The sequence below is a fragment of the Anabrus simplex genome, chromosome 4, assembly GCF_040414725.1.
Source record: "Anabrus simplex isolate iqAnaSimp1 chromosome 4, ASM4041472v1, whole genome shotgun sequence".
Classification (NCBI taxonomy): Eukaryota; Metazoa; Arthropoda; class Insecta; order Orthoptera; family Tettigoniidae; genus Anabrus; species Anabrus simplex.
The window spans coordinates 20,422,669-20,437,760 of record NC_090268.1 but is presented as its reverse complement, the minus strand read 5'-3'; the positions used below and the strand labels follow the sequence as shown (position 1 = coordinate 20,437,760).

Sequence of the window (15,092 nt, the reverse complement as noted above, 5' to 3'; positions counted from 1 at the left end):
ATCCACTCGCGTTGCAATGAACAAATAAATCGCCAATTATGTAAGCAAATTGAAATAGTTTGAACAAATTAATAGACATAGGAATCTAAAAAATACAACATATTTACAGTAATTATTTCTTTGTTTAGTAAGTGAAATTATAAATAAATGTAATAAGAAAAATACAAATAAGAAAACAACCAAAACTAATTAACAAAAATGTTGATTAAAAATTGCATAATGTAGAATTAGAGGATTACAGGATTAGATATACACTAAAAAGTTGTAATATTCTACCCAGTATACCACACTGAACACTAGCTACTAACGCATAGGTTGGACAACAATACCAGTCAATGAAAAAAAAAAATCCACAGCCTGCTTCCAGTCATTCAACCGGGTCAGGAATGGAATGAATGAAGCCCCATCTAGCGGTGAGGATAGGAAATGTGCCAGTTGCCGAAGTCTGTCGCACTCCTCTGGAGCAATGATTAATGAAATGAAATGAAATTATATTGGAGAGTGTTGCTGGAATGAAAGATGACAGGGAAAACTGGAGTACCCGGAGAAAAACTTGTCCTGCCTCCGCTTTGTCCAGCAAAAAGCTCACATGGAGTGACTGGGATTTGAACCACGGTATCCAGCAGTGAGAGGCCGGCGCGCTGTCACCTGAGCAATGGAGGTTTCACCAGTCAATACAAAAAACACATGAGATTCATAAATTGTACTAATACCAATTTACTTGAATAGGAATAATGTCTGGCCTGTATAGCAGCAAGCTCAATTACATGTTATTCTATGATTCAGTTACATAGTTCTGAACACTTAAAAACTACAAAATAATACATATGAAACACATTGCAGAACACACACAACCATGCCAAAATACTGATGAATATATATTATGTTTAACCTTTGATAGGAGATCATGAACACAAGCCATGTCACACTCAACAGCAAAAATCTCATCCTGCCGATGAACAACAAGTGTAGCAGCCAAATATAGAGGCATCAGAGGAGGAGAGGCAAGGAAATAGTCATACAAGCGGACAACATCGTGATACTGGTTCAGGCTATGTCCATACCATGTGAGGAACCACGCCAAGCAAAACATGGTACCCACATCAGCTCTGAAAAGAAAACATACCATTCTTAACATTGTATGAATCATAATAAACTAACAATAAACAGGAATCTGAATGTATTCTCTTACCTTTCAAGATATTCATATAGGGCTGGGTTTAATCTCCGAATAAGAGGATAAATAAAATTGAGTAAATATGAGGTTTTGTCCATGGTTGGTTCCATGCAATCTTTCAGATGTTCAACTGAAAGCTTCTCCATTATTTGGAAAGCATCATCTTCTCCAACGACCAAGAGGAAGGTAACAGCAACATCATGATAACCCTATAACAAAGTTCATACAAATTTACACTTTAAGTTTATAGTGACCAAAGCATATCGAAAGAAATCAAAAGCTTAACATACCTGGTAATATCGTAGGTGAGGATATTTAATTATAACTCTTAAAATTAGCCTTGTCAACTGGTCTTGCAATGCCACTCTCTGCTCGTACGGAATGCCTTCAAACAAAGGAAACATAAATATCTGCATATCAATATTTTTATTTAAACACCAATAAAGTGTACTCTAGGGGCGTTTAATAAATACTTATATATTAATATCTCGGTAATTCAAGGGTTCCAAGAATAAGCTGTGTTTTAGAATGAAATACTGAATCAAACTTGGAACATTACTGATACATTCCATCTGAAATAAAACCTATATCCTGAGATACAAGAAGCTAGAAAGGAGGATAAGTACATACAAGTGATAAGTCGATGTGTCTTATCTAGCCAACAGAACACAGCTTGCAAACTATTTTCATTTTTAATCAAAACATTTGTTTTACCAATAATATTAATACAAATTTTAAGTGCAGACACTGTTTACCGATTGAAGACAAAAGATGGGCACTGCCCGTCCTCGGCTCCTGATTGCCTTAATGACTAAAGACCATTTAAATCTCAAATTTCTTATCCATAAATATAGTCAGTGGTGATTACGGACATCTGTAGTGTCTACTGATGTGTTTGGAAGTTCCTTGACTTATTTCACGTTAGTATTTTATCTTCGGTGGATATATTTACAGGTACGCATGTGGTTTGTTTATATTTTTCTTATGGTGGCGCCAAGGCCTGAACGCAATAAAGTCTATCGAATCTGGTGAATTTTGTGAGTGGGTGAACGAAGTTCTATGACATATTTTGGAGTAGCTGTATGTGTTTGGTTATCTAGCATATTTGGAAATTGTATCAAGGCACATTATCATCCATGATTGGGTCTCGTTGAACTGTTGGCATGTTATTAAATTCATACGTTATCCTGTGACTTCCAAGATAGTTCGCATGGATGCCAGGAGCGCTGCAGCTCACCTGTCTGTATGGTGGTGTCACCTGGCCGCGTGCACGGAACCATGTCTCGCCGTTTGTCAACTTGTGCGTATGACAACAATTACTTGACTCTCAGTTGTTAGTCTGGGGTCGTTGTAGAGGAAACATCTATCTTTGCTGTTGCTGGTGGATGCTTAATTCAATTTTAGTAAAATAAGAAGAAATGTGATTGAATTTGACCCTGGTAGAGTTAATCGCTGTCCAGTGAAAGGCCAAACATTTCTTGGATTATTATAATTTTTCTTCCTGCAAGACTGTAAGTAACACTGTCAGTTATTCTCGGTCCCCGAGCTGAATTCAAGTTATGAGTACAGACCTAAAATTGAACTATGGCTGGGTTGTTTGGAATATGTGCGTCTAAATTATGTTCTGGTGATATTTATTTTACTTCAATCATGAAAAAATTATGTTTAGCAGAAATGAAATTGTGCTCCAGGTCACCATAATATTGTAGAGCTATTACCAGTGTATTCTGCAACAGTTACTGTCGAACCACGTTTCATCTAGGTATATGTCAGCATAACCTTGGGCCCGAAGATCTTGAATATCTTGAAGATATCTGTATCGCCAAGCAATTATTTCGGGTGTTTCAGCTTTTAAGCACTTTTTAGGAACAGACAGGTATTTAAACCCCATACTTTTCAGAAGACGACAAAGTGTCTTTGCCCCATACGGAAACTGATAATCTGTCCCAGCTGTCTTCTGTTTCATTGATTCTGTTAGGTCACCTATTGTTGGAGATTTACCGTCCCTATAATACTCAAAAACTGTTCGACGAACCAGGTCCCAAGTGAAATCGTCTATTTTATCAAATTTAAATTTTTGCTTCTGAACCTTCTTTTTAGTGGGGGTTACATAGGTATTGACATCACTGATTTTACCTATTTTTTTCACGGTAGTAACACATATTCCTGTTGCTTCCGATGCTAAATTATTTAAATTTTTACCAGTTATAATACCGCTATTTCCTAAAACACCTCGTAAGAAATTTTTAATGTTCCTCACCAACATCACGGTTTGTTTTCGTAATTTAACACCTCTACCAATCACCTTTTCGTCACTTTTAGTTAGAGTTCTTGGTGAGGAAGGAGAAGAAGAAGAAGAAGGTCCAGGTAGCTGATTTAATTCCGCTTCGTTACACTGTGAATCTGGATTTACCCACGGCCGGAAGAATACTGACATATTACTGCTCTTGCGCTAAACTGATAAGTTATAAATATTACAGATATCAGTTATTTCATATCTTGCTATTAATAATACTCACTAGGTCACTGCACTGCACTCGGCATGAAGAAAGAGTCAAGACTGAAGAGAGTGGTTTGGCAACCTCTCCATACCAAGTAAGGATTACATGGAGCTCATTAACTCAGCAGGGTGCAGGGTGGGATTTACAGCTCGCTTCCAAGAACTGAGGTCGTCATGTTTTGTCTCCAACTGTACCAAGATTAAACTAATGCGTTTCTTCTTCATCGTGTTATCACAAAGAGCGTTCCATATCAACTAACGCATCAAGAGGCGCGCTATAAGAAGCGCCTGACACATCGCAACTTCAGAGTTTATTTTATCTTGATATATGACAATGAGTCAAAGCAAACTCAGGCTAGTGTAGTTCAGACAGTGGTAGATGAAATACATAGGGTAAAATATTGTTTCAATTACCTTTCCAAAACGACTTTTGTCCAGCTAGATATGATTCCTGCCCACTGTGCACTGTTGGCAGCGCTGAAGATGGTTTCCAATTTTCACACCAGGCAAATGCTGGGGTTGTACCTTAACCCAATAGCTGCCAAGATCCGATGTAAGCCGATGCTCTGTGAATTGTAAAACTGCCGTGATCCGATGACTTAAAGACCGGTTTTCAAATACCGTTTGTTCAGGTTTAACACAACAGATGACTCGCGTAAGCATGTTGGGTGATCCATGGTAACATTTAGAGTGACATTAACATGTATATGAAATAATTATTATTCTAAATATTAATACAAACTTGCAAAATTAGAGAAAGGGGAAATTAATAATTCATTAATTTTTTTTAACATAAAGACGTAACTGCCAACAAAGTAAATCACAGGACATATACATGGATATATCATGAATCATTAAAAAAAATGCCATCATATAGCTTCAAAACTGAGGCGAGTACAACATTTTCTGTAAAACCTTACATTCTGCCTTAACTTAGGTTGGTAGTTTTAGCAGTACTACAGAATTTTAGCTTGGCAGGAAAAAGCTTAATTAAAGCCACAGTCGCTCACTGCTAGCCCTTTCCTATCCTATCATTGCCGTAAGGCCTATCTGTATTGGTGCAACATATAAAACTAAAAACATTAACTTATGGTCTCCAAACAAATCTTATGGGTGATGATGTAACTTGCTCCTTAACTCACCAGGGGGAAACCGCTTAAGTGATCTATTGACATCCATAACAACTTGCTGGTATTCCACATGAGCCTCCAAATCCTCTTGACTAGGTGCAGGTGTTGCCATTGCTGCATCAACACCCAGTAATTTGGGCCATGCCATTTTTCGAAGATCATCTGGAATAAATACATGTACAACACATCAGTTTCAATGTCTGATAAATTCAAGTAACAAGTAAGGTACTGCATTACAAAAACATGTTTATGTTACGTATATGGATGGAGCTTTAAATGCAATAAAGTAATATGGATGAAATACAGTGTAATAGATACAGGAAGTGATTCTTTAGGCTGTGGACGGCATTCTAATACATAAAAGTGTACTCATTTTACATTATTTTTGTCTGCGTGCATGCTATGTGATGCGAAATAAGGTGTTGCAACAAGTTATCTAGTTCAAAAAGCTTTCCTCCTGGTTCCATTACCTACGTGCATTTCTAACGGCACAGGCACACTGAGCTACTGTCGAGGTATTGGAACGGGTGGATATCTCGACAAGTACTGACAGCAATACAGAGTAGTTCAAAAATATATTGCAGAAGATTGTAGGTTACAGACATTTATAACTTCCTTAAAATGACAAGTTATTCCCTGTGTTGGTTTCTGTCTTGTTCAAGTGGCTATAATTGAAACTTGAATCTGTCTTGGAGAGTGTGTTTGAGTGAATAATGGCAGATACAAAGCATAGAAAAGGTGGTAGCAAGTGTGAAAAAAAAAAATTATTCGTGGCATGGTAAATATTTCTTTAAAGAAGATGGTGCAATGAGTTTAATGATGAAAGAGTATCGGTACTGAACGATAATAACAATAAAAGAGATAATTCTTCAGAGCACAGTTCAATTTATGATCAATTTGTTAGTTCAGAAAGAATATCGAAAGCAGAGAACTTTGCAAAATATTTAGCAATAGCAAATGTACCCGTGCTTCGCTACGGTATTATACCTTGTACATGGAGTTCTACGTAAGTTACTGCACATGCAATGAGTAAGATTATATTAAATTGTATGTCTCATAGCGATATCCGAGAAACAAAACAGGCAAGACCCCATACATTGTTTCCCATGTAAGGTGCAAGTTGGGGAAATTTAGATGATAATGGGAGGTCACATTTCCTCCTGTCATACAAAATCGAGTTTGGGAGTTTCTACAATAACGGCAGGATCACTTACCAGCTGCCATTCACAATAGAGATGGGTAGTTTTCATTATAATGTCAGGCCCCCTTTCCTAACGAATAGTCCCACTCGAGTTGGAGAGATTTGACAGTAACCGAGACATGTTGCGCTATTCTAAATATAAAGGATCGAGATACGACAATAAGGTATAGCATCAAAGTTGAAGATCTCTCCAAATTGAGCAGCGATTGTTTAATCTGCTTTGTGAAATGACTTATGGTTTAGAAAGCAGTTACCACGAAACAATGGTCTGAACTGTCGAGGAAATTGCCTCCATATTTTGATATTTTTCGGGGACTAATAGTAATACATTTGAACAGCCTGGAATACTCACTCAAAGGATAGAGTGTGCAGTGACCAAGCGAAATAATGTACATAACAAAGGGACGTAACGTATAACGGATGTTTCGCATGTAGTCCACGTATTTTACAGAAAATCAGTAGTATAAGAGAAAATGGAAGGAAACTGTAGTTGTTTCCATATAAACCCCCATTCTATTCAGTGATTTTAAACCATATGCATATCTAAACCTTCCCCTGGATCAGTACACTCTATATGTGAATTTTGGTCGAGATCTATTCAGCCGTTTCGCCGTGATGGTGGAACAGACGGACAGACACGAAAGCTAAAAAACACTGATACGGCCTTGAGTTGACCTAAATCGGATAAATATCTGAAAAATTGGCAAATCAAATGAAGTTACAGACAGCGGACCCCCTAGAATTTTATTTATATACACAAGAATGAGCACGTTTGTAAGTGCAGACCTTCATTTCGAGATTTACTGCTTTTAAACGGTAGGTCATATCAACAAACGGATTTCATCATCAGACGCCCCTTTTAGTTTTTTACATGGTTAATCCTATGACATTTAATTATGAGTTAGAGTTAGAATGAATTAGAAGCATTAAATAGGGTGAAATCTGTGTACAGTTTTCATACATTATTTTCTTTTTCGGATACTTATGCAGAAGCTGGAATCATAAAATTACCAGTCTGAGTGGTTCAGACGGTTGAGGCGCTGCTCAAAAACGTCAGCCTCGTGTCGACAGATTTACTGGCATGTAAAAGAACTTCTGCGGGACTAAATTCCGGCACCTCGGCATCTCCAAAAACCGCAAAAGCAGTTAGAGGGACGTAAAGCTAATAACATTAAATCATAAAATTTGGCTAACATATACCAATGGTCGTGTCAATGTGTATACCGCATCTGATGATTCTATCCTTCCTATAAGTGTTCCAAACGATAAGATATACATGTAAAAAGTACAAAATTAACTTAAAATTGAGATATATAGCTCTATCTAACTATAAGGGATCAAGATACGACAACATGTCGTAGGACCGAAGTTGTAGATCTCTCGAAACTGAAATGCGATTGTGCATTCTGTTTTGTGATACGATTTACCGTTTAGCCACCAATTATCCTGAAATGAAGGTCTGCACCGTCATTGAAATTGCCTCCATATTTTGATATGTACCGGGGCCAAAAAGTCATACATTTGAACGGATTGCAATTTTTCCTCAAAGAAAAGAGTGTCCAGGTTTCTGGATTAGCACTTGCATACATACGGAGTGATTAAGAAAGAAAATATTATAGTTAACAAAGTTGAAATTAATAGAAAATAGGATTATTACTGAGGACAGCCGGATGGGACAAATAGCCCTATGTAAATACCAAGTGGATGTATTGTAAAATAAAAAGACCCTCACTAAATTGTGATGATATGAGTTAGGATATAAGAAGGCAGAAACAGAAGAGAAATTTAGGCGCAGGGATTCTTAGGTAAACAGATAAGAGAATGGTGTTATTACTCAAATCTAAAGAGGCAAGACAGAGGCAAAAAATTAAAGCTGAATACAAAAGTAGAAGAGAAATGCAGAAAAATTTATAGCAAATGCCAGAAAACACCTTACGGTGTGAAATCTTGGGCTACACTCCGCGATGCTGTTCAACTGTTAATAGCCCCATTAAAGATATTCGACGATGATTGTAACCTCCAACGGGATTCCACTAATATTCCGCAGAACGCCAGCATGACGTCTCTCTTGTCTTCTACGCACGGAACAACCACGAGTTTACAGGAATTTTGAAGAAAATTACATTAACCTTCAACCGCACCATATCATTTTATGATACATTTGCCTTTTCTGAAGTCTTTACGTTCCTAACGAACTCTTGTATCTATGCACTATTACTCTTTCCCATCATGCGTTGTTAACACTATGTAATCTTTCCTTATTCCGGTAGATGGCATCTCATACGATAGCATAGGTCAAAGCATTTCTTTTCTGCCCCGTCTTGTTGGGTTATCTTTCTGGTTGGTAGTGTGGAGATTTTTTTGACTTGAGAAGATGGAAGGATTGGATTTCCAAGTCGCCTTTGTGGCATATAAAAGATATTTTAACAGATTCAAGATGTCTTTGTACACATCTCGGCCTTTCGAGAATGTTAATTGCTTACGTAATCGAGGTATTTATTTTTCTTTAATCTTCTTTTGGTTGGGTTAGAAAGGCTTCCCTCATTAAGTGTTTTTCTAATTTATTCATGTGTTAACTTCGATTTTCCTTTACTGATCCACTATGTTTATTTTGAGAATAGAAGGTAACACGGATTCATGTGTGTGTGTGATTGTTTGCTGTGTGCCAGCAGAGACCTTTTTCTCATGTCGCTTCATTAACATTCCGCTTGAGCTCATGTTGTATTATTTTATCGCGTGTTCTGTATAATTCATGTCCACTTCATAGACCTGGTATGAATTGAAGCTAACTATGCGATTTGCCTGCTTCTGTGTGTTTCGGTGTTGGAGACACTCCGTCTCTTTTGATGGACCACTTTCTGGTTCATATTGTCTGAGCTCGAGAGCGGTTGTTCATTTTGTTATGTGCTGTGCATTGGCGTTCTTATACGTCCCTTTATTTCGGCGACCTAACCCCTTGGTCTCTGTGTGAGCGTGGGTGGTTCTGACGCTTGATTCGTGATACCATTTGTGCCTAATTTACTTATTTATTGCTCGTTTCACATTGCCGTCATTGGCTTTCTTTACCTAATTTTCTAGTTTAATGTTTTATTCTTTGCGGGTTGCCTTTCCATATTATTTTGTTGTTTGGCGTGAAACCATGGTAACTTCCCCTTTTCTCTTTGCATTTATTTTATGAGCTAGGTGCACCCTTCCCTCTTCTCCCGTTTTATGCTCTTTTACTTGAGGATATTATACTCTCGGGGGACGTGTTTTTATTGTTGAGAGTTTTATGTCTTATCTGGGGAATTTTAAGGGAGAATGTTATGATTAGGTGCTGTTACTCCCTAAACTTATGATTGTTTAGACCCAATGTGCTATAAAGAAATGTTTTGTACCCGCCTGAATTCATATTCTTCAATTAATTAATATAGATGCCAAGTCCTTATTCCAAACTTTTTGTCACGTCTTTTATGAAGGTAAGCGTGTGTGAAGGTGCTGTAATCAATGAGTCTGGTGTATTTTGATTATGGGCCACATATTATTAATGTTAGCCATCTGATTTTTGGCCCCCTTGTTTTACCTATGCAACCTTTTTTTTTTCTCTCTCCATAATAAATTTAAGTTCTTGCCCTTATTACTGTTATATTTTTATTTCTTTGCATCTCTTATATGTTTGTTGTCTGTAAGAGGCCCGGGTCCAGTTCCTGGCAGTTTGCTAGTTTTGACCAAATCCACCGCACTGGGTCAACACCTCCTAGATAATAAGGCCTAACAACAGCGTAGTGACGTCACGCTACGGAGGCGATGGCAATGCAGAGAAACGCGGAACATAGTTAAACACAGACATGAATTTAATATTTTTTGCCAATGGAATAATTTATTTACTAACAAATAGCGTTTCAGATTTGAAGGATATTGAATTATACTGTCGTTATTACCGTATTTTAGTGACTCTGCCATTAAAGATAAACAGCAGACAGTTGTAAAACACGACAGCATTTTGCAATGTTAACTCACTTAGGCCGAATTGCTAACATCACAACAGAATGTTACAAACATATTCCAATTTAAATAGGTATTACGTGATCTTAAAAGAAAACTAGCACGTATAATATTAGCATAGGCCTAACATCTAAGCTGATGTAGCATCACTGGCAGTATTTGCACATGAGCCTACAATGTTTCCTCTCTTGAAGTTCATGTATGGTTTAATGAGAATTTCACCTGCCATCGATGTTACTAATTTGTAATTCTGTTCGAAACCTTTATGTATTCCAGAAAGTATGTAAGTTTCTAACCTAATATTGGACTACCATTCGGACTGGAGCCTACTCTTTTAAAAGTATTGACATATTGTGGCAACATTAAATTGCTACTGTCTCATAAATTTGTAAAAATCGCACGGCGCAACAGCCCTGAAGGGCTTGGCCTTGATCCTGCTCAGCCCGAAGGCCTGCAGATTACGAGGTGTCTTGGGTTCCGCATGACGAATCCTTTCAGCCGTTATTCTTGGCTTTCTAGACCTGGGCCGCTATCTCACCGTCAGATAGCTCGCAAATGTAAACACGCAGGCTGAGTGGACCTCAAACCAGCCCTCAGATCTAGGTAAAAATCCCTGACTTGGCCTGGAATCGAACCGGGGCCTCCGGGTAAGAGGCAGGTATTATATCCCCTCACCACGGGGTCGGCCATAAATTTGTAAACATGAGGAGATATCAGACAGAAGGTTGAACAAATAACAAGAAAATCATGCACATACTCCTTTATGAACTAAGAAATGTTTTAACTATGGCTATTAAATTAACTGTGGGGACATCATCCTCGGTGTCCAATTCACCAACTAGGACTAGAATTAACTTATTTATTGAATCTTTCTACACATTGTTGCACTCATTCCTTGTGATGCAGCTATGATGTTTTGTAACTAAAGAATATACCGCATTTATATTAGTAATTTTGTCCACATATACATTAGAAGTATTTTTACTTTAATAAAACCCGTTTAGAATAAAGGCCAGTCTTATAAGATGATTACATATGCCATGCAGTATGGTTGCCTTGATGTATCGACGTACAGAAAAATTAATTACGTTCCCTTCATCACAGTACAACAACCATCAGGTAACAACGTGTTTATTGTACTTTTCAGCTGTGTTGAAATTCTGTGTATGAGATGTGTACTATCTTCAATGGCTCTGTTTATTGCTCCTTTCTATTCTACACTTTTGCCTGGTTCTTTTAACTACTCCTCTTCCAAGACCATGATTGTCAGAGACAGCAGTGGCTTATATCTTTTCCAACTGCCCATCATATTTATAGTCACATTCTGGCAGGATCAGTACCAGTTACTTCCCATAAAATATCGACTTTGAAATGTCTGTGGCATACCTGTAAAATAATGTATCACCGTGAGCGAAATTCGTGCATTTACAGAGTGAATCGGCCTACACCAGCAGCTCCTGTAGGTGGCATGTTTTAATGCGTATAATAATAATAATAATAATAATAATAATAATAATAATAATAATAATAATAATAATAATAATAATAATAATAATAATAATAATACCGTTGAAATAATGTATCCCATGATTGTGATCTAACATAACCTTATATCATTAAAGAGTAAATATGCCTACATATCACCAGCTGTTGCGTGTAGTTAAATACGTCAAAGGCCTATACTCATTATGATTGTGTGAGAATGTAATAATAATAGTTACTCACCATTGAGTTATTAGTAAATCTGTAGTCTTGTCTTGGAATTGCACGTAAACATATCTGCCGCATAACCTCGTCTTTCGTAAACTTAATGCATGCACTTCGTTATCACTGCCGGAATTCTCCTTAAAGTTGAGTACGCAACACATCAGTACCATTACGTACAACGGTATTAACAATTGGCACCATTAAACGAATTAAAACTCTTCTAATTTCAGCGTTACATGGCCAAACTCATTGCTGTGTTATTACTGAAAAGGTTCAAGCTTGCCTCCCGATTTTGACGTCACAGTATATTCCCAGAACAGTTGTGAGGCCTTATATATCTAGGAGGTGTTGACTGGGTCTTCGTCGTGTTCCTAGTGTCAGTTCAACCTATTTTACTTCACTGTTGGCAAGCAGCCAGAGACGTTGCCATGGTAACCGGTAGGTTCGTTGTTGGTCTGTCGGCCACTCAATGCAGAGCATGAAATCCGCACAAAGTAGTTTTTTTTCTTCTTGCTATTTGCTTTACATCGCACCGATACAGATAAGTCTTATGGCGACAATGGGATGGGAAATGCCTAGGAAGTGGAAGGATGCGGTCGTGGCCTCAATTAAGGTACGGCCCCGGCATTTGCCTGGTGTGAAAATGAGAAACCACGGAAAACCATTTTCAGGGCTGCCGACAGTGGGGCTCGAACTCACGATCTCCCGATTACTGGATACTGGCCGCACTTAAGCGACTGCAGCTATCGAGCTCGTAGCACAAAGTAGTAATTTTCTCCGTCATTTGAAGAGTAAGCAAAATTATACTCAAACAAAAGTTGTTTATAATGAAGAGACGTTTCACGTGTAGTCCACGGATTTTATAGAAAATCAATAGTATAAGAGAAAATTGAAGAAAACTGTTACGCTTTCCCTATAAACCCCCATTCTATTAAGTGATTTCCAAATCATATGCATACCTAAACCTTCCCCTGGATAAGTAAACTCTATATATGAAGTTTGGTCGAGATCTGTCCAGCCATTTCGCCATAATGGTGGAACAAACAAACAGACACAAAAGGTAAAAAACACTGATACGGTCTTGAGTTGACCTAAATCTGATAAATATCTGAAAAATTTGCGAAACAAATGAAATTACAGACAGCGGATCCCCTACAACTTTATTTATATAGATTGCAACAGAAGACAACTGCTGTCAAAGCAGGACCGTTAAAAGAAGTAGCAACACAAGCAAGCCACGAAATTATAAAATTTATTGTTGGGAATGGGAAATCATATTCTGATGGGGAATACATCAAAGTCATGTCAGTGTTTTCCAGGCTAGTAGGGCGTGGTCCAGGAACATGTGATGTTCCTTATGTTTCATCAACGACTGCGCTTGGCATTATCAAGGGTTCCGACTGACTTCAATAGCAGCGAAACGCACAGAGGAATGGAGTGGTTACTATTCCACCTCATTATACAGTGCAGGCTACAATGTGCTGCTCGTCTATTGGTCTGTCACGTTGGAGGGGCGGTCGCTGATTGGCTGTTCTTTGGCCAATCATCGAAGCATTAAGGAGTCCGATGTATGTCAAACTGCCTTGGAGGAGACAGGCAACTGATCACACGTTGCTTTTCTGGTCTGCCGTGGCCATCGTGTCCTCCACGATTTAGGGCTTACAGGACTGGAAATCACGCTATGTTCACCCATTCAGATTCCTCCTTACAGTTGAAGCTGTTGGTATGCTTCAGGATTTCAATGGCTTCTTGGTTACCAAGAGAAGAAGGAATCTGAACGAATTATCTTTGTGAGAGGCTGTAAAAAACACACCTATTCTAATCTCTCAAACAAAGGAGAATAGATGGGAACAAAACACTGTAACTCTCAAGAGAGAGTCTGCAGGCTTCTAATAACAGTGAGTCGAGAGATTATAGTGTCAGACAGGAAGTCACTGTCCAGAGAAGAAACAGATGTACTACAGTGTTTTACATTTTATTTTTTTCTATCCAAATGAAGTACATTACACATCAGTTGTTACGTCCACCTTCTCAACATAATCTCCTTGTAACTGTATGCACTACCGAGCTCGATAGCTGCAGTTGCTTGAGTGCGGCCAGTATCCAGTAATCGGGAGATAGTGGGTTCGAACCCCACTGTCGGCAGCCCTGAAGATGGTTTTCTGTGGTTTCCCATTTTCACACCAGGCAAATGCTGGGGCTGTACCTTAATTAAGGCCATGGCTGCTTCCTTCCCAATCCTAGGCTTTTCCTATCCCATCGTCGCCACAAGACCTCTCTGTGTCGGTGCAACCTAAAGCAAATAGAAAAAAAAACTGTATGCACTTTTGCCATCGATGTGTCAAGTCTCTCCAGACCTTCCTGAAACCATTCTTTCAGAGTGCTGTGTACCCATGCCTTGATAGCTGTGTCCAGTTCAGCAAAATCTGCAAAACGGCATCCCAGAACACTGTCCCTATTCGCTTGTCAACTGATGGCACTGTTCGCCATTTCTTTGGTGGTGGACTGCCCCTACGCTTCCATTGCATCAACTGTTGTTTCAGATGTGGCTCACCAGGCGAGTTGGCCGTGCGGTTAGGAGCACACAGCTGTGAGCTTGCATCCGGGAGATAGTGGGTTCGAACCCCACTGTCGGCAGCCCTGAAGATGGTTTTCTGTGGTTTCCCATTATCACTCCAGGCAAATGCTGGGGCTGTACCTTAATTAAGGCCTCGGCCGCTTCCTTCCCATTCTTAGGCTTTTCCTCTCCCATCGTCACCATAAGACCTATCTGTGTCGGTGCGACGTAAAACAAATAGCAAAAAAAAAAAAAAAAAAAGTGTCTCATGGTAATGGAGCCATGTCTTATCACCAGTCACAAGCCTAGCCATGAAGTCTGCTGGATCTTGATCATGGCGTTGCAAAAGTTCTCTGCACACGTCCACACACCTCTGCTTTTCGTCTGCAGACGAGTGTCTAGGCACCCATGTGGATGACACCTTTCCCAACTGTAAGTGGCCGTGCATGATCCACTGCAGGGTGTTTCGGCTAATTTCCGTGGCTGCCACCATTTCTGTAAATGTGATGTGCTTGTTTCCTTGGATGGCCTGTTCGATCCGGGCAATATTGGCTGGTGTTGACACTGTCATATTCCTTCCAGAACTGGTTCCCTTGTCCACCGATGTGCACCCTGTTTTCCAATCTTCCACCCAGTTGCAAACTGATTTCCGTGACGGCGAATGTTCTCAACAGATTGCCACCAAGCGTCGAATTTCTGCAGTGGTCACACCTTCTATGCATAGAAAGAAGTCATATAGCGCTGTCCCTGACAGTTGCTTTCCATGTTGTCTGTTCCTACGCTGACAGTGTTGTTATGAAATTCAACATTAAAAACTTCATATCTGGTCCGTACTG

General features: G+C 39.0%; 1 protein-coding gene across 1 annotated transcript in view; it reads right to left on the bottom strand.

Moving 5' to 3' along the window:
- LOC136872352 (TBC1 domain family member 20) overlaps positions 1-15,092 on the bottom strand; it is a 158,576-nt gene that overhangs the window by 51,951 nt on the left and 91,533 nt on the right. Inside the window, exons 3-6 of the mRNA XM_067146163.2 lie at positions 4,820-4,969; positions 1,468-1,562; positions 1,193-1,386; positions 893-1,109 (exon numbers count right to left, since the gene is read on the bottom strand). Of these exons, the coding sequence (XP_067002264.2) occupies positions 893-1,109; positions 1,193-1,386; positions 1,468-1,562; positions 4,820-4,969 (656 nt within the window). The remainder of the gene's footprint in view (positions 1-892; positions 1,110-1,192; positions 1,387-1,467; positions 1,563-4,819; positions 4,970-15,092) is intronic.